This window comes from Hemicordylus capensis, chromosome 11 (genome assembly GCF_027244095.1).
Source record: "Hemicordylus capensis ecotype Gifberg chromosome 11, rHemCap1.1.pri, whole genome shotgun sequence".
In the NCBI taxonomy this organism is placed as follows: domain Eukaryota; kingdom Metazoa; phylum Chordata; class Lepidosauria; order Squamata; family Cordylidae; genus Hemicordylus; species Hemicordylus capensis.
Window position 1 is genome coordinate 21836685 of NC_069667.1, and position 19626 is coordinate 21856310.

The 19626-nt window shown below is 47.5% G+C and overlaps 1 protein-coding gene across 2 annotated transcripts in view; it reads left to right on the forward strand.

Annotated features, from left to right (window-relative positions):
• Positions 1–19626, forward strand: part of AFF2 (ALF transcription elongation factor 2) — a 401341-nt gene that overhangs the window by 231011 nt on the left and 150704 nt on the right. For both annotated transcript variants that reach the window (XM_053273909.1, XM_053273910.1), the window contains exons 5-7: positions 5263–5355; positions 7758–7794; positions 8126–8177. In XM_053273909.1, coding sequence (XP_053129884.1) covers positions 5263–5355; positions 7758–7794; positions 8126–8177 — 182 coding nt within the window. The remainder of the gene's footprint in view (positions 1–5262; positions 5356–7757; positions 7795–8125; positions 8178–19626) is intronic.

Sequence of the window (19626 nt, forward strand, 5' to 3'; positions counted from 1 at the left end):
TTCCATTTAGCTATGGATTATTATTGTTGTTGTTGTTGTTGTTGTTCATTCAATTTCTATACCGCCCTTCCAAAAATGGCTCAGGGCAGTTTACACAGAGAAATAATAAATAAATAAGATGGATCCCTGCCCCCAAAGGGCCCATGGTCTAAAAATAAACATAAGATAGACCCCAGCAGCAGTCACTGGAGGTACTGTGCTGGGGGTGGAGAGGGCCAGTTACTCTCCCCCTGCTAAATAAAGAGAAACACCACGTTAAAAGGTGCCTCTTTGCCAAGTTAGCAGAGGTTAGCAGGTACAAGCTCACCCTTTACCCCAAGTATGGGGTTGTGTGTACACTCGAGCTGCACACAGCCTGAGTATACGCAGAGTCAGGTGCCTAGAGTGCCCAATTCTCGGGGGAATCCCCCAATGCACTGCGCTCATTGCACAGTGCATTGTGGGATGCCTGGAGGCCAGGAAAATGAGTCTCAGCCTCCAGAGATCCACACCGCTCCGTGCAATGCGAATCGTGTGGACGTGTGGATCAGCGCAGCGCTCGTGTGGTGGCACACCAAAGAGAATATCAACTATTGTCTGGGGAGAAGGAACCGCTGACCCCGCCCACCCTTCCCACCCAGTAATGGTGCTTTTAGTTATCTGTTGAAATATTTTTCTGTTTCCCCCTTTTAAAAAACCTTCTACATTTGACAAAACATGAGTTAAAATTCATTTGTGATACGAGGGAAAGAAAGCAGTGGGGGAGATCATTACAATTAACTTTAGAAGAAAGACTGATGTTGCTGTTTCTGGGGAAGTAACATCATGGATGCCTAGCATTTTTACTCTGACAAAAAGCCAAGGCTCAGTGAAATCTATCCTCTGGACTATAGGAGACTGTTTCAAATATATCCTGTTGGATTACCAATTAAAACAAAAAAATATGGAAGTGGTACATTGGCAGAAGCTTAATAAGACAGAGTTTCCCTCTGAACAAATCATGTGTACAAGCTTTTGTTGCATGATTCCCCCCAAGCCAAAATATGATCAGGATCATTACAACCAAATGTAGGGATAATTTTCTATTTAAGAAACCCAGAACATTTGTGTTGATACAGATTGCAGATGTTAGAGGAGAGGCTGAAGGAAGCACTGGCTAAACATTTGACTTCTTCAGAGGTGTGCTCACTCTTGTTCTAACCCAGCCATGCAGAGAATCCTAGACTATCAGGGACCGGAATCACACACACACACATACACACACACACACACACACACACACACACACGCTCGCCATTTTGCAGGCATATTCAAAGGCTGGGAAAGTAAGGGTGCCATTTTGGCAGTTCGTTTGGTGCTGAATCGGGGAGAGCACAAACATTATCTGTGGCGGTGGCCACACTTCGCTTGGAAGCTGGTGGCCACATTTTACCCAGAATCCTCTCTGAGCGATGCTACCTCACGATTTAGCAGAGCTCCATAGAAGCTTTGAGGGGAAATGGAACCTTCATTGGCGATTGCCATTTTTACCCAGAATCCCCCTCCCCCTTCCAAATGATGTTTGCATCTTCAGCAATCTCCCGAGGTGTTGCAGTACCAGAAGGGAGGTGCCTTGCTCCATGCACCTGGTGGCCAACACCCTTTCAGAACTGACCCTTGCAACCATGGAAACTAGTGGCAAAGGGGAGCAGGGAGGGAAAGTTGCCATCAGCTTCCTCTTCTCTACTTATGCCTCTTGCAAGCTTTGGAAGGACCATGAGGAGAGACCCTCTTTGCAAAACTTGCAAGGGTCTGATCGGTCCTGAAGAGCTGCTCCAATGGCAGCAGCAGGGAGGCATCTTGCCACCCCCACTGGTGCCCCAATAATCTGCCACCTGAGGCCACTGCCTCAATTCACCTCATGAAAGGACAACCCCTGTATATCCTGATGTTGCATTGCTCAGGGAGGATACTGGGTAAAAAATAGTGGCTGGAAACTGGGGAGAAGCACTACTCATCCCACTACTCACCCCACTGCTCACCCCATTGCTCACTTCACTAGGGATTTGTGAACCGGCTCAACCTCGAGCTAGTTCGACATCAGACTGGTCCGACTCGAGGGCTCACCCTCAAGCCCAACCGGGCCCCGTTCGGCTCGGGGTCAGTTTGGAGGTTCTAGAGATGTTTATTTTATTTTATTTTTATTTTGACCTAGGCCATGCATATGGCCAGGGCACATGTGCAGCGGCCTCCAAAATGGCCACCGCCACCTCAGAAAGGGCAGAAACAGTCCAAAGATGGGCTGAAGGCCCTTGGGAGACTGGGGGAGGGGGAACCACCAGAATCCCTCCCACGGCAAAGGCAGCACATACGTCCCCGAGGCCACCACCAAACCTGGCAGTAGGTTTTTTTTAAAAAAAAAATCTTAAACCTTAGAACCCCTGAACCAGATCCCTAGTTCGGGGTCACAGAACTGAACATGCCTGATCCGATTTGAGTTCGGTTCAGACTCGAACCGAACCAGGCAAACCGGTTTTGTACACACCTTTGCACTCCACTACTTAACCCACTATTTACTCCATTGCTCACCTCAGTACTCACTCCACTACTCGCCACACACTTACTACTTTGGAAGCATCGTCAGGTATGAAAAATTAAGCCCCATTTCATCCTTCCTTTCATCCCCTTCAGATCCCAAAATCTGAGCCACAAGTCCTCACTTGAGAACTAACATTTGTTAGGCAATGTATTGGGGTGGGGAAAGAGAATTTTAGGTCCAAATGTGGACGCTTTCAGAAATCCTTGGGAGGATGTGCAAGTGAGATGTTTTCAAGAGGGACATAATGAAAACAAGTCAACAGCATCAAGACAAGATTTATTTCCGCGCGGCCTACACTTGAAAATAATTTCAAAATCATGTTGAGCGGTGAATGGGACAAAGAATTACTTTGCTAAGTATGCTGTTTAAAAAAAAAAAAACAGAAACAAGCTCGAAAGGATGGTTAAGTGAGAATAGTTCTGTTGGCTCAGAAGTTGCTTTGGCCTGACCAATGTCTCTGCCTTTCAAGTATCCTCCTTCTTGAAAAATTATTTAAACATTGATTTAATAGACTCCATGTGTTTTCTTATGAGGCCTCAACATGCACACTTTCCTCCTCCTCCTTTTTGTTAACTAGCTATAGATGCCCTCCAGTAAAGAACTGAGAACGATGCGTACAGAAGATGCTTAATGAATAGGCGGGCTGGGGAACCCACCATAATTTGTCTCTAGGGCTGTAGGGTTAATGACTCCCACAGTGCTCGAAGAGCATGGAGAAGAATGTGCAGGAAATTCTGTGAGGCAGGTCAGAAGCTGTTGTGCCGAGTGGGCTGGGGGCGGGCGGGTAATACCTAGGAGTGAGGAAAGCCAGAAAGTAAACGAAGCGAGAAAAATATATATAACTAGAGGGTTGGAGTGAATCGAACTGTCTTCAAAAGTTTGGCTATTCTTCAAAGGGGAGTCGACAAAGGCCTGAAGGATAGATTTATCAGCAGTGAATAGCCATGATGGTAATGTAGAACCTCCATGTTCCAAAGCAGTATATCACTGAGTATCAGTTGCTGGGAGGCAAAAACATGCCCTGCTTGTGGGCCTCCTGGAGGCATCTGGTGGGCTCTCTACTTCTTGGTTCTGGTCAATGACTGTAATAAAGTAATTTCTCTGGTTGGTCGATGTGGGACCCAGGATGCTGGGATGCACACGGACCTTCAGTGTGATACAGCATAGCTCTTCTTAGGAAAGGGCTGAATTTATTCATTGAGGATAAGTCTAACAGGAGGAATTAGCTATGACTGCTTAATGGAACTTCCATATTCAGGGGCAGCGGGCCTCTGAATACCAGCCACTGGAGAGGCCTGTTGCATTCATCTCCTGCTTCCCAGAGGCATATGGTTAGAAGCAGAATTGGAAGAATGACCCCTGTGGATCACTATAGGAAGCAGGGTGTGGACCAAGACAGACATTTTTGTATGGTCCACTTTGTACGGCTCTTCTCATCTTCCTATCTTCCTATGGCCCCACCCCACTCCGATGTTTTGATGCCATTAAATAAACAGAATCTTCCTCCTTGTTAAATAAATAAATATTCATTTATTACTTGTTATGCAATTGTCTATCTAAACCGCATTGAGAACTTTGCTGAAAAGTGGTTTATAAATATTTGTATCAGTTGTGGTAAACAAATAATACTGATTATATAGTGCTTTAGAATGTGTAAAGTGCTTCCCGCACATTTAGCTTGGTCACCCTAGTGGAGGAGAGCTGGTCTTGTGGTAACAAGCATGAATTATCCCCTTTGCTGAGCAGGGTCTGCCTTGGTTCACATTGGGATGGCTGACTACACATGAACACTAGTTGCTGTCAGGGGCTGACCTAGGTATTTTGGGTGCCTGAACCTGAGGCTGAAGGGCTTCAGAGGCCCCTCCCCCCATGAAGGCACCCTGCAGCGAGCCGCCTCCCTAATTTTTTTAAAATACCTATCTGATCCACTGCCTGTCCCATGCCCCACATGCCATTGCTATTTTCCCATGCCACTGCCCGCTGCTATTTCCCCCTCTTCACCGCTGGAGGAGGGAGAGTGAGTGGAGCAGAGTGGAGCAGGCCACCACCACCACCCCAGCAGCGGTGGGCACAGGCGGACCTCCTTGGCCTGCACAGACGAGCCTCAGCCTGCACGCATGCACAGTTGGAGTATGGAGTGTCGTCATGGGTTGTCGTCATGTCCCGTGATGTCAAGACCAATCTGCGCAGGCTGAGGAGGCCCACCTGCGCCCGCTGCTGCCAGGGAGAAATAGCAGTGGGCAGCGGCAAGGGGGAAATAGTGGCAGTGCGCAGGGTGGGTGGCGGGCAGCAGCGGCGGGGGCTGGGCAGCAGCGACGGGGCATCGGGGCTCTGGGGAGGCCCCCCAGAGCATTTGGGAGAGGCCACAGACCCCTGCCCCATGGTCTGTGCCTAAACGTGCCACTGGCTGCTGTAAGAAATTTGGGGATGAGGCCGAAGCTCAGTGGAAGGGCATTTGCAGGCTTGCATGCAGAAGGTCCAAGTTCCCTCCCTGGCATCTCCAGGTAGGGCTGGGAGAGACTCCTGCCTGTAATCTTGGAGAAGCCACTGCCAGTCTGTGTAGACAATATTGAGCTAGATGGACCAACGGTCTCACTCTGTATTTGGCAGCTTTCTAAGTTCCCATGTTCCTAAAAGTAACGAAAATGGATCACTGCATAACATGAAATACAGTCTTGGTGTTTCCCCCTCCCTTTCTTTGCTAGGAGATGACCCATTCATGGCCTCCACCTCTCACCGCTATCCACACCCCTGGGAAGGCAGAACAGAACAAGTTTTCCATGCCAAGCAAGGTGCAGGTATGTTGCGCACATGCTTGCACATCAGATCCATTCATTTGGGGGGGGGCATGATTTATCTGTCTGGTTATCTCAAGTATTAGATCCTGCCTTTAGTCTCTAAATTAGATGCTGAGATGGAATTGGCTGATCCCAACCCAACTCTATGACTCATGGCCCACAACGGGGTGTGCATCCCTCTCCATCTCAAAAGACACACACACAGCGGTGGCTGACCCATCAGCCTTCTGATTGTTTATTTGTGTGCTGCATTTATATTCTTCCATCATGGAACTCACAGCGACATCTGAGGGGCTTCCAGGTGGTCAGACCTAGAGCTGATTAGATGCAACTAGGCCGATGTATCATTGTGCATTTAAGATGGCGAGAACCAGCCTATCGTTGTCTACACCAGGGGTTCCAGCTGTTGCAGAACCATGACGCCCAGCTACGATTGACTGTGTCTAGGGAATGATAGGAGTCGTAGTTCAACAACATCTTCAGCAAGGTGGCATTCTGCAGCATCAACAGGCTGGGACCCCCTGGCCAAGAAGTTTGTTCACACGAGCATCCCCAGAAAACAGCATTGCTCCGATTAAGCGAGAAGGGCCTGATCCACCCAAAGTAGAGAAGCCCTTTCAAGCTCTTTATCTTCATGGGCAGCATTCAGCATGTGTTGGACTCTCTCTTGCTTGGACATTGACAGACGTTAGAACTGCTTAACGTTGCCCAGATCCTGCTGTAGGTTTTTCCCCCAGCAGCGCCATGTGCTTGAAGAAGCATATCAGGCTTTCTTTGAGCATGGCTTTTGAAAGTGGGGGCACATTGATAGATGACAGGCATTGTTACTGATCCTTTTAAATTGAATATTCCCATATGGGGTGTAATATGCAGTGGAAAAGGGGAGCGTTCATTTTCACAATTTATTTTCCCCTCCGACACTCAAGTATAAAGTGCCATGTTTACTGTTACGGCATGATTTGCTTCACAAGGGACTGAACTGGCAGCGTAGCAGAATATTAGGAGCTAATCATGCCCCCCGAGAAGGTGCAGCATCCTATAGATCTGGCGCTTTCGCGAAGCAAAGTTGGGCCGTAGGACTGGATTTGTCCTCCTTTTAAAGCACCGCCATTTAATTTATGGTAATCAAGCATGGAGGCATTTAGGCACGTCAGCCACCGTTCCCACTAAAAGTTTTGTGTGTGCGAGAGAGAGAAATGTGTGGGTCTCCGGATTGTGTCCGGTCATGTGTTTATCTTGGGGAAGTGTGACACCAGCCCCACATGGGGCCCAGTTTAAATAAGGCATGGGCCAAAAAGCATTTACCTGTGTAGTTATCTGAGGTTATCTCGGACAAACATTTGAAGAAGCATCCCGGCTGCAGAGTTCTGCAGCAGTTCTTTTGGAGTTCTACAGCAGTGACTGTGCAAAAGGGGGCAATTTTTGCTGATCTCCACTTCCCTCAGAAGTGCCCTTTGCCATCTGAAAATATGTCCCTTTGTTTCTGGACTATGTACAAAGGCAGCCCCATAGAGAGTGCCTTGCCGTATCAAGTCTGGAAGTTACCAGACAGTGGGGGGCAGATGGGGGCAGAATGCTGCACAAATATTACCCTCCCCCCAGACAAGACATGGGACGTTGCTGGGAGTGTAAACCGCACTGCCAGACAGTCCACTGATCCTCCAGGCAACACAGAGCTCTGGAGGCCGGGACGTGCCATCCTGGCCTCTGGGTATCCCACAATGCATCGCGTGCCAAGCATGGTTCATTGGAGGATTCCCCCAGGAGACAGGCACTCTAGGCGCCCAGCTCTGTTTTTCCGCAGTCCAAATGCAGCCCGGGGAGACACACGAGCCCGGAGCCTAGATTAACGGCACACTGGTACTGTTCACCCTGGCTAAAAAGCCGGACTAGGCAGCATTGCCTAGCCAGGATCAGGCCCGATCCAGGTGGTTCTCATGCACAGCCTAACCCAGGCTGGGCATCCCCGGCTGTGTGTGAGAACAGCCTCTTAGTGTTGTGAGAAAGGGAGAACATCTCTCTATCCATTCTTTCCAGGATGCCTCCAATCACCAAATGTGGGGAGCAACAGCTGGAAAGGGGGCATGTCTTCATCTCCTGCTTATAGGTTTCCCGAGACATCTGGTGGGCTATGGTGGGGAACTGGATGTTGGTCTAGATGGATTTTTGGTTGGATCCAGCAGGGAGATCCTTATATTCCTGATGCAAACCCAACAGGTTTATTTTGGTATAAATGCTTCCATGGCTGTCTCTAGAGCTGATGTTGTTGTTAAGAGGTACACACTGATCTGGCTTTGTCTTCTTTGTTGATGTAGCCTTGTGCTATTAGTCTCACAAGTAAATACGGATCTTCCTCCTTAAGCTCTTAACTAATGTTGACTTTCTGTTTGTTTTTGTTATAGGATTCACAGCATCTGACCTCAGGATACAGTGTACAAAGTAGGTCTTCATTATCCTCTCTCTCTCTCTCTCTCTCTCTCTCTCTCTCTCTCTCTCTCTCTCTCTCTCTCTCTCCCCACCCCACCCCCATGCAACATCATTAAGACAATGGATGCACAATTAATTTCCATGCTCCTGAGGTAGATCAGCATTTGCACAATTAATTTCCATGCCCCTGAGGTAGATCAGCATTTTGTGTTGTTGATGTCCCGTGCTGTGTCGCATGATGTATCGTGACCTATCATGACTGCACCTACTGTTAGATGGGATGACACTTAAAAGCATCATTCAGTACAGAGCAATCATTTGGAAATGGTTCCTCTCTTTTCAGAATGGAGCGAGCCCGCAGGCAAAATTGCAACCAAATCAGTGCCACAGAAATCGTGAGTACCCTTCCTTCCGGCTTGAAATGTTTTGAATATGTGAAGGCACAGTCTCATGTCTCTGGCTTTCAGTGCTGTGATTCACAAGTTGTGTGTGCACCAGGACACACTCACTGGGAGTGCCATGTGAGATAAACTAATTAATTAAATAGATAAATAAGGGCTCCTAAGGGCCTCATCTGTCCCTCCCCAAGGAAGATGCCACTCTGTATTTGCATGGTTCATTGCTCTCGCATGAAAGGATTTTTTGGCCAAAGAGACCCCTACTTTAAAAACAGTGAAGCTCTCTGGCATAGATGATACTGAGCAAGATGGACTACTTGATACACTTGAAGAGGCCTGCTCAACTTTGCCCCCCCCCCCAGCTGTTTTTGGACTACAACTTCCATAATCCCGAGCCACAGTGGCCAATATCCAGGGAGTTGTAGGCCAACATCTGCAGGAGGGCTGAAGTTGAGCAGCCCTGCACTAGAATGTAGATTCAGATGTTCATTAGGAGCATCCATAGCCAGAGGCACTCTTACCCTGAACTTCTGGGCCAAAGTCCAGAGCCTCCACAGTCCCCGGGACCCCCCAAATCCTCTTTAGTCTGTCCTGGGTGGTGTGGCCGCCCGGCCAAGTATGATGATGCTTAATTTGCAGGGGTGAGGGACCCTCCAATGGCCTTTAGGTCCAGGCTCCCAAATTACCTAGGTGCACTTCTGTCCATAACTCAGTGGTAAAACAACCGTTTTGAATGTAGAAGGCCCTGGGTACAATCCCTGGCACCTCCCGATGAGACTGAGACAAACCCTGGACAGCCAGGTGGCTCTACAGAGTCCTGAGCTAGATGAATCAATGCTCTGCTTGAGTAGAAAGCAACTTTGCTACATAAAAGTGACTCGCACAGAAACCCCAGTGAGTGGATTCCCTACCCGAGGACTGGTCATTCTTTCTTTTGCATACACTGAGCCCCAGCCTTTCTAGGCGGGTGACTGTCATGTACCTGCAGCTTTAATCTATATTTATATATATGCTTCAGCTGTCAGATGTTTGGAAACGCTGTTTTAGCATTTGGTCGATTGATGCAAAGAGGCTTCTGAAGTCTTCTGAATATTTCTCTGGATATTGGATCTCCAGATGTTTTGGTCTCATTTCCAAAGTTGAGCTGAAGTATTCGGATTATTCCCCTGATGTGCATTTATTTGCAAAGTAGCTGATCCTGCACAGAGCATCTGTCTGCTAGTGCATTCAGCCCCCGCTTGCCCGTTCCCCACCGCTCAAAGCTCACCTGTTCCTCCTCCCCCCGCCACGCTTGCCGCTCACCCGTTCCTCCTCCCACCTGCTCGCTGCTCAGCCATTCGTCCCCCCGCCGCCAGCTCACCCGGCAGCTACGGGTCTGGGGTCACACTGGGGACCATTCAACCTGCCATTTGGCCAGCAGGCAGGCCCGGAGAGGGAGGCTGTGCCGCTTTCTCCACCATCTGCTAGGCCAGTCTCCTCAGGAGGAGGACGTCCATGGTCGGATTGCCTGACCACTGTTTTCTCTCTCAGCCTGGCCAGCTGCTGCTCTGCCTGCCCACCCACCCATTCTCCTTTTTTGTGGCCGCCCGCCACTTTCTTCCCCACCCCCACCGCTTCCCCCCTGTCACCGCTTTCCTTCCCCCCCCCCCCCGGGCAGCTCATTCACGAACTCTTGCGAGAGCTGCCACACATGGGATTAGCCACGGGTACTTCTTAGACAATTATATATGGAGATATTGACAGAAAGTGGGAGGGTCAAGAGGGCCTTTTGGCTTGGGCCTCAAGCTCAAGAGGGGGCTTCAAATTTAGACACTTGTTAACTTCTTAGCATTTGAAAAGTTTCACAAATTGTTTTTATGTGCATCCCTGTTAGACCCAAATGTGACACACCCTCTCAGCTTTGAGCTGCAAATTTCAGTCAATAAAAGATGTGATTTGGTTAAAGGCGTAATTTTTTTTTAAAGGACTGTTACATTTTAGTGTCTTTACAGTTATATGTCTAATTGACTACGGAGTTATTGGTGTGTGAGGATTCCGCATTTTTCTCTTCATATGGTAGCTACAAGAGATGACTGCTTGGTTGGCTGAGCCTTTGCTCGGTCGTTTGGCCATCACCATAGGCTAGGAAAGCATTTAATCTAAAATATATTAAGATTATGGGAAGGCTAGTTCAACTCACCTTCCCCCTGGACAAGCGGGTCATGCTCCCAGACAATCCGCATTCCATGACGCGGCGTGAGGTTCCGGAGGCCAGGACGACATAGCAGTCACCCAATGTACAATATGCTTGGTGCATTGAGGGATTCCCCCAGGAATTCCCCCCTGGGTCCGCTGTGGCTGAACATAGCCCCAGAGAACACACGGTCCCACAGCACAGGTTAAGGGCTCACTCAAGCCTTGAACCCCAGCTAAGAGCCGGGTTGAAAAGCTGGGCTAGGCGGTTCTGCCCCGCCAGGATCAGGCCCGATCCCGGCAGTTCTCACATGCAGCATAACCCAGGCTGGGCTTCCCTAGCCTGGGTTAGGGTGTGCATGAGAACAGCTTCTATGTCTCATATTCTTTTTTGGAGCCTTATTTTGTTTGTATGTGTCATTTTTTATTGGTATGAGGGCTAATAGGGGCCTCAGCAGCTGGAAGTGTCCCGGGCCTCTCTGGACCTCTGAGAGGGCCTGTGGACAGAGGCAGAAATCCAATGACTTGTTCGAGTTGTGCCAAAGGGTAGAACAATAGCACAGTGAACAGAGGAAGGTGTCCCTGAGGACCCATGAGGTGCCAGGGGATTGGTCGGGCAGAGTGTTGTGGGTCCAGCTGACATGTGGCTTGAGAACTCACACCAATGGCAACCAGGGCATGTCAGCAAGCTACACAGGGAAGAGCATCTAGGTTCCAAGTCCCCTCCCTCCAAGATAGGGCTGAGAGAGATTCCTGCCTGCAACCTTGGAGAAGTCGCTGCCAGTCTGTGTATGCACTGCTGAGCTAGGTGGACCAAGGGTCTGACTCAGTAGATGGCAGCTTTGCCTATGTTCCATATGCTGGCTTAACAGCTCCTCCTTGGAGCGCTGCCTCCAGCTTGCTAAACCTTGGGACGGACATAGGCAAGGAAGATGTGAACCTCTGAATCCTTTCACAGAGAGACAAAGCAAAGTCATATCTCTTCTTCCCTACTTTTATGACTGTGGACGCCTTTTGCCTGCCGAGAACACCTGAGATGCAGCATTCCCCCTCCCTTACTCTCTCCGTTGTTTATTCACTTCTCTTTAGCACGGGGAACTTAACCTGTCTTATACTGGAGAATTCTCCCGCTTGTCAGCAGGGTAAAACAGAAGCCTGGATGTGCCATGTCAATCATTTCTAGCTTCTGGCAATAGGATGTTTAGGGACTCTGGGTCCAAGCACATAGCTCAGGCCATTTTTGCTAATGCCTTCCGAAAGGAGTGTAGCAGAACAGCTCCTGTCGCTTTGTTTTTTGGCTACTTTGCAAAAAGGTGGTGATTTTCTGCTGGGGTCTTCTGGGAAATGCGTAAAGTTTGTCCAGTCAGTGCCAAATCGCATATTGCTCCCAACTTCCTGCGGTTGTGTGATGATGTCAGCATGTCAAGAGGTAGCGAGGTTGCCGGAATTTGTGGTTGCTTGGTTTGGCGGATGAATTTGCCTCCCTCAGACTGCTCGTAAACAATACACTTCTGTGGTAAATGAGACTTGAGACCGATTTAACATACTGCAGCCATTATTACAGATGCATCTTCAACTCCTGGAGGAAAATGAATTTTCTTCCTAAAGTTCTATGAAAATGTTCGTAACTGATGACCTATTTCTGAATCAAACTGAGAGGAATTCACTCATAATTAAGCACAAGGGAGTTGTCTTAGGGGTGCTCCGTGACCTTTTGCTGCCTGAGGCACAAAGGACCAGGGCTGGCCGTTCCCGTAGTAAGGAGATGGTTGCCGCAGGCAGCAAAATTATTTATTTATTTATTTGCTTACCTACTTACTTACTTACTTATTTAGCATATTTGTATACCACCCCAAACTCACATCTCTGGGTGCTTTACAATAAAATTACACAGATAAAAAAGCAAAGTTAAAACATTACCACTAGGGATGTGCACAAATCGGGTTTTTTGGTTGTGATTTGTGCCCAAACTGAATCACCCCCAAATTGTTTTGGGTCCAAATCTCCCCCCCCCCCGATCACCCCAGATTCGATTTGTACCCAAATTTGGTCAATTGAGGTCAGGGGTGATTTGTTTTGTCTACAAATCACCCGAACCAGCCAGATTCAGGTACAAATCGTTTTTCACCCGAATTGTTTCGCACATCCCTAATTACAACATTTATTTATTTATTTATTTATTTATTTGAAATATTTCTATACCGCCCAAAACTTGCATCTCTCATTGATTAAAAACCATGATAGATTCTCGCGATAAATGTCTCTTAACTGCCCTTTTAAAAGCTGTCCGAGATGAGGAGGCTCTTATTTCAGCAGCGAGCACATTCCAAAGCCTTTGGGTGACATTGGTGAAGGCCTGTCCCTGAACAGCCACCAGACAAGCTGGTGGCAGCTGCAGATAGAACTCCCCGGATGATCTCAATAGGTGGTGGGGCTTGTGATGGAGAAGGCATTCTCTTACATTATTATTAGATTACTGGGACCATGAACATGGGAGGAGAGCTGATCTTGTGGTAGCAAGCATGAATTGCCCCCTTTGCTAAGCAGGGTCCACCCTAGTTTGTATTTGAATTGGAGACTACATGTGAGCACTGTAAGGTATTCCCCTTAGGGCCTGGGGCTGCTCTGGGAAGTGCACCTGCATGCTTACATGCTGAAGGTTCTAAGTTCCCTCCCTTGCAGCATCTCCAAGAGAGGGCTGAGAGAGATTCCTGCCTGTATCCTTCGAGAAGCCACTGCCAGTCTGGGTGGACAATACTGAGCTAGATGGACCAATGGTCTAACTCAGTATATGGCAGCTTCCTATGTTCCTACCCTGCCTTTGTACTCAAGTTCTGCAAAGCTCTACATCAGTGTTTTATCCCTACAATAAAGTAATTGGCATGATACCTTTATCAACTGCTTTGTTTCTTAAAACAGATGTGTTGGGACTCCACTCTGAAAAATATTTTGGATGCACTGATTGCAAAAGGCAATATTCCAGTAGTCTGTAGCCAGCGGGAATAGACCCGTCAATCACAGTGGAGCTGCTGGCTTTTGGAATGCGGGGAGTGGGGGACCCAATACATCTGAGCTCACTGATATATAGCGCATTTAATGGGACCAAAGCTCTCGATAGGAAGCCTGATATAAAACCCAAAGACATGGAGTGTACCTTTTCTGAACCAGCCTCTCTCTGTTCTGCCGCTTGATCTACGGTTCTGGCACTATCAATCAGAATCCTGGGAGGAATGAACTGCCTGTCTCGGTAGAAGGTGATGGATTTTACACATGACAGATCAAAGCTGCAATATAAAGTTACTTTTATTTTCAGTTTCCAAATGAAGATCAGCTAAGCCATTGCGATGGCTTCTCTCTTTACCTAAAGATAAATACTTGAGGCAGCTTCCAAGAAGGTCCATGAGGGTGTGTGTGTGTACGTGTGTACAATGGTTTAGGGAGCCATTTGCATATTAGGGGTGTGGAGCTAAGAATAAATGAAAAAAGTGTACCCTTTCTGTGCATTGTTAATTTGCTCCAAAATGAATGACCAGACCTCTGAATGAATAACAAATGGGTTGTGTATTCATAACCCATTCTTCAAGAACTCATTTGTAACCTATTCATTCAGAGATCATCCCTGCCCCCTGGAATCCTCAGAGGCACAGAGCCTCTAAATACAAATTGCAGGGGAGCAACAGCAGGAGAGAGGGCATGCCATTGCCTTCACCTCTTGCCTGTGGGCTTCCCAGAGGCATCTGGTGGGCCACTGTGGGAAACTGATGCTGGACTAGATAGGTCTTGGGCCTCATCCAGCAGGGCTGTTCTTATTCTCTTATGAATACAGATGGTGGAGGGAGGAAAAGAGGGTGTTCCTCATCACAGGGAAACCCGGCTTGTCCCAAGCATCCATCACAGGGGAGCGGCTTTTACCCTGAAGTAATCATTCCTCTGGGAAGCAGAGTCTTACAATTCCACATAGACATGTGCCAGCTTATGATAGAAAACCATTTCAGTCACTATATCGAAATCAAGGAAGGAAGGGGTCTCCCAACCATATTTTTCAGCTCTGAGAGATTCTTGTTGAGGCAGGGGGAACCTCGGTCAGCATCCTGCAAGCGCTCAGAGGCTGATTGGATAGTTGCTGCTGCCGACATCTGCAGCCTGCATCTGCAACTATCAGCATGCCCAAGTTAGCTTTTCTTTGGTTATCACAAATGCACTTAACATTATTTATATATAATTGATCAATCAGATTAATGGGGTTTTTAAAAAAGGAATTTTTATTTTTTTTAAAAAAAGTTCAATCCTAAAAGGTGCTCCAATTCACTGAATTAATTAACACAAGTACTTATAAATTCAGTTGAGGTGGAGAGCTGGTCTTGTGGTAAATCTGTTGACTCGGTGTCGACTCCTGGCAACCACAGAGCCCTGTGGTTGTCTTTGGTGGAATGCAGGAGGGGTTTACCGTTGCCATCTCCTGAGCAATATGAAATGATGCCTTTCAGCATCTTCCTATATCGCTGCTGCCTGATTTAAGTGCCTCCCATAGTCTGGGGGACATACCAGCAGGGATTCTTACTGGCAACCTCTGGCTTGCTAGTCAAGTCATTTCCCCACTAGGCCATTAGGTGGCTGGACTTGTGGTAGGGAGCATGAATTGTCCCCTGTGCTAAGCAGGGTCTGCCTTGGTTTTCTTTTGGATGGGTGACTACATAAAACAAAGTGCTGGTTATTACCTTGAAATCCCTAAACAGCTTAGGGATTCCCTTAGAGAGTGCCTTCTTCTGCATGATCCCCAACACACGTTAAGGTCATCTGAGGAGGTTTGTCTTCAGTTACCACCGGCACATCTGGTGGCGACTCAGAGGCGGGCCTTCTCTGTAACTGCTCCTGAGCTGTGGAATGCACTCCTGGCAGAAATCCACAGTCTGAATTCATGGTTGGCCTTCAGGAGAGACCTTAAGACCTATCTGTTTGGCCTGGCCTTTCAGGGTTTTAAAACTTATTTATTTGTTATTTCTCTGTGTAAACCGCCCTGAGCCATTTTGGACCCCTGGCTGCATCATGGGGTGTCATCGTGGCATCCCAGTGGACTGTGCCAACCTGCTTTAAATAGGAACAGGTGAGGTGGATGGTACCCACCTGCCTGCAAACCGCAGGATGGGTTTCTCTGTTCGCCCATCCATAGCAGTGGGGATGCCTGGCCAATGTTTAGATTGATCGTGACCTTTTGATTTGCATTCCTGTGGAGAGCCGATCGCTCTCAAAACATCTCGTTCTTTTGTTCTGTTTGGTTGTGAGCATTTGGCCTGGGTCCACTTGGAAGCCCTCCAGCGCCCTTTTAAGCTGAGTGCATCCTGTGCTCCTTGTCATACTGCTGAGGTCCTTTTGAGGACTTCCCTTAAAAGCCCAGCTCAAATAAAAGAAGGATGTTAGAAGCTATAATGGCATTCTTTCCTTGTCATCAAATAACTTCCTAAGCTTACTCTCTTAACATGCTGTTTAAAAATTATCTTTGTGGGTTAAGGGAGCTACTGGAAATCACCAATTGCTTGGAATGGCAATGTTTAATCAGCAGAAATGAGAAAAACAACCCACCCACCACATATAATATTCTATAGATCCTGATCTGTTATGAACATGGAAAGGACAATTTTATTTTCACTATGTAAATTGCAAACATGTGAAATCACAATGATAAAAACACTAATCAAATAAAACTCCATAAAATAATTATACTGCCATTCCTACAAAATGTATGTTAAAAAGTGCACTGCAGTTGTGCGTGCTGGAGCTTGCTAAAAGTCTGTGCTCTTATTGTTGGAATTCCTCTGAAGAGTATGCAGTCAAAGTAGTTCCTTTATGCCAGCCAAACGCGTTTCGATCCTCCTGATCTTCCTCAGTGGCTTTTGGAGCAACCCTGTATAGCTCCTTCCTCCACCACAGCAATGGCATTCTCCAAGTAAAAAGTGCTTTTAAATTGCAGGTCTGTATCCTTTACCTTCTTCAGAAAAGGGCCTTATACAGGTAAAGTTGTGCTGTTGAGTCAGTGTCAACTCCTGGCGCCCACAGAGCCCTGTGGTTTTCTTTAGTAGAATACAGGCAGGGTTTCCCATTGCCTCCTCCTGCACAGTATGAGATGATGCCTTTCAGCATCTTCCTATCTCGCTGCTGCCTGATATAGTACTAGCGGGGATTCGAACCAGCAACCTTCTGCTTGTTAGTCAAGCATTTCCCCACTGCGCCACTTAAGGTGACTGAGGCAGAAGGTACTAGCTGCCAATCAAAGGAATCAATGTTTCATACTCCTGTTCCTTTCAGCACCTGAAGAGGGCACTGAGAGCTGAACACCTACAGTCAGATAACTCAGTAGTTAGAGCCTGATATTCCTTGTCCAAGCTCTGGAGTCCCTGACATCTACTTTGAGCAGAGCTACAAAACCAGCAGACTAGTGCAGTGCAGCTCTTGGCCAAGAGTACCATTTTGCAGTGCCCCATCATTTGACTCCCTGCATGTAGAAAGCTATCCAGTCAGAAGGAAGTTAGGCTGGAACCTGTCTCCCTGAAATGCTAGTTATCTGTGTGCAGGTAACCATTGGTTTTTAAAAAATAATTTGGAGGTGCAGTCAAAATGCAATTCCCAGTTCCAGACAGAAGTAGTGTGACCCAGCAAGAGCTTTGCCACATGATTCTCTGAACCTGTACTTTAGCCCCCTTAAAATCAGAGCTTTGGCAACAGAGATCTGCCTGCAGATGTTCTCCTTAACAACACACATCTAAAAAGAACAGAACTTTGCACACAACTTTATAGATGAACAAATATGGGTTCTTAAGGGTCCACGTGTGCAGGGTTTTTAATCTCCAGAATCATATCTATCTATCATCTGTCTATCATAATGAAATGTGTAAAGACCGGATGCACACAACACCTTAGCATCTTCCCCATCTCCACTTGTAACAACATATTTGCATCTTCACAAGCGCTAACTTCATTGCATCAAGGTTTTAACAAACCCCAGATCAGAAGGGCTCTTTAAAGGGTTGTTGTTGATGTGGTCTAAGCAAAGGGCCATTATTGAGCATGTTTAAAGCCACAGGTTTTCTTATTATAAAACGCGTTTTCAGTGATAATTGCCACTAGATTCCTAAGCCCAAAGACGTGGAGTACACTTGATGGAAGTGAACTGTTTGGAAATGGAAATGTGCTTCATGTGAGCAAGCTGCTTTTGAAGATTGTTTCATCTTCTCTTCTTGGAACTTCTCCGCCATGTCAAAAGGCTGCCACCTGGGAGCAGAGAAAACAAAAATTTGGCAACGTCTTCATGCTATGAATTAAAGGTAATTCATTCTTTGAAATGAATCAGCAGGAGTCTCTTATGAAGAGCAATCAGGCATCAAGAGGGTTTTCACAGCAAGTTTTTCATATCAGGTGATATGACAACAGTCAATATTGCCATTCAGAGCATTGAAATCAAAACGCAATCGTGTTATCTAGCCTTTGACAAGGCACATGAAATGCCACCATTTAGTCAGAGCCAGTATTTGAATTCCCCTTCACCCACCCAAGTGTTAAACATTTTGGAAACTTCTTCTATTTGTATAGTGCAGGGTCATCAAATGTAGGATGCATACATTTTCTCATTCAGATTATTTGATTGGGAGACATGCTACTTTGGATATTTTTAATATTTGGTATTTGCCACTTGTAGCTAAAATGTTGGGCCTGTTGTGTTGGGTTGTGGTGCCTGCCTCATCATCAATTCTGGTTTGTGTATGCATGAAGATGGGGCTGTAACTAGGGGGTAAAACATCTGCTTTGCATGCAGAAGGACCCAACTTCCATCCTTGGCAGCAATTCCAGGTAGGACTGAAAGGCTCCCAACTTGGGTCCTCCAGATGTTGCTTAACTACAGATCCCAGCATCCCCGGCCTGAGTAAATGGTAGCTGAGGTTTTTGGGAGTTGTGGTTCAGTAGCATCTGGAGGACCATGGGTTGGGAACCCCTGGTGTCGGCAATACTGAGCTAGATGGACCAAGGTTCTGACTTCATATAAGGCAACTTCCTGTGTTCATGTATTGTGTGTGTCAGATGATTTCTCTATACCTGATGACAATGAATAGGTGAACTGGGTTGGAGGGGATATGAATTTTAGCCTGTGAATGGTTTCTCCTATTGGAAGAAATGGTTTGCGTATCTATGGGCCAAACTATGTGGAAGGCATTTGTCAGACTCCCAGGGGACGGGGTGGGCTCCTAGCCCTTCTTGAACTCCAGAATGACTGAGTAAGCGCGCGTGCACACACACACACACACACACACACACACACGGCCAGCCTCAGAAACAGCCAGGGGAGGAGGTTCATTTGTCACCAGAGTCGTCCTCCTGGTTTGCTGCATTCATCCAGTTCCTTCTCTTGGAGAACTCCTAGCTCCCATACTCAAAAGCAGCCCCTCATCATCAGCTGCCTTGTCTTTAAATACCCCAATGCAGAGTGGGCAGGGCTTAAAGCCTACTTCCAGCCCCGCCCCCTTCCTGACCTGGCTTCCTGTTTCCTGCCATACCCAACCTAGCTGACTCTCCGGAGCTGTTTCCTGTAGCTCTCCCTGCCTTGCCCTCGCAACCCCACTGGGACCTGACCAGCCTGGACCCATCTCCTCCCTACTGCCCCCTGAAGGGAATGAAAGCCCGCCCCCGGAAGGATGCCACACCCTTCTCCAGACTCCACAGGGCCACCCAAACAACCAGGTAACATGGCATCCCGGCAGCATCTAATATGCAGTAGTGTTGTGTATGGGTGTGGGCGCATTTAACAGAAAAGCTGCTTGGGAGGTTGTAATCTGGGACAGAAGAGGAGCAGGGGAGGGTCTGCTTAACCCTTTCCCTTCTTGTTTTTCCAATCAAAATGGCTCCTTCCAACCTATTTTCTTCCCTCTGCAAGGAGAAAAGGGGCAGGGGGGCAGGCAGCAGGAATGGAAGGGTTAAAGAGCTCCTTAAGGGGAGCCATGGAAGCTGCCAGGTGCTAAGGCCCGCCAAATCCTGAGACTGGCAGTAAGTGAAAGAATATTCTAGTTGTGACTAACCAAAATGCAGGTCAAGGCACAAATGCAGCTTCTGGATGTGTCAGTGACCCACAAGGTGAGGCAAGGCAGTTGGGTTTGCAGAACCCTGGAGAGCTCCAAGTGAGCAACCTGCTCCAACAAGGGCCAGAGCTGAAATGAGGTCATAAATAGCTCCGGGCAAAGACTGCCCCTGCCTGGCTCCACTTTACAGTAGGAAGAGCAGAGATTTAAAG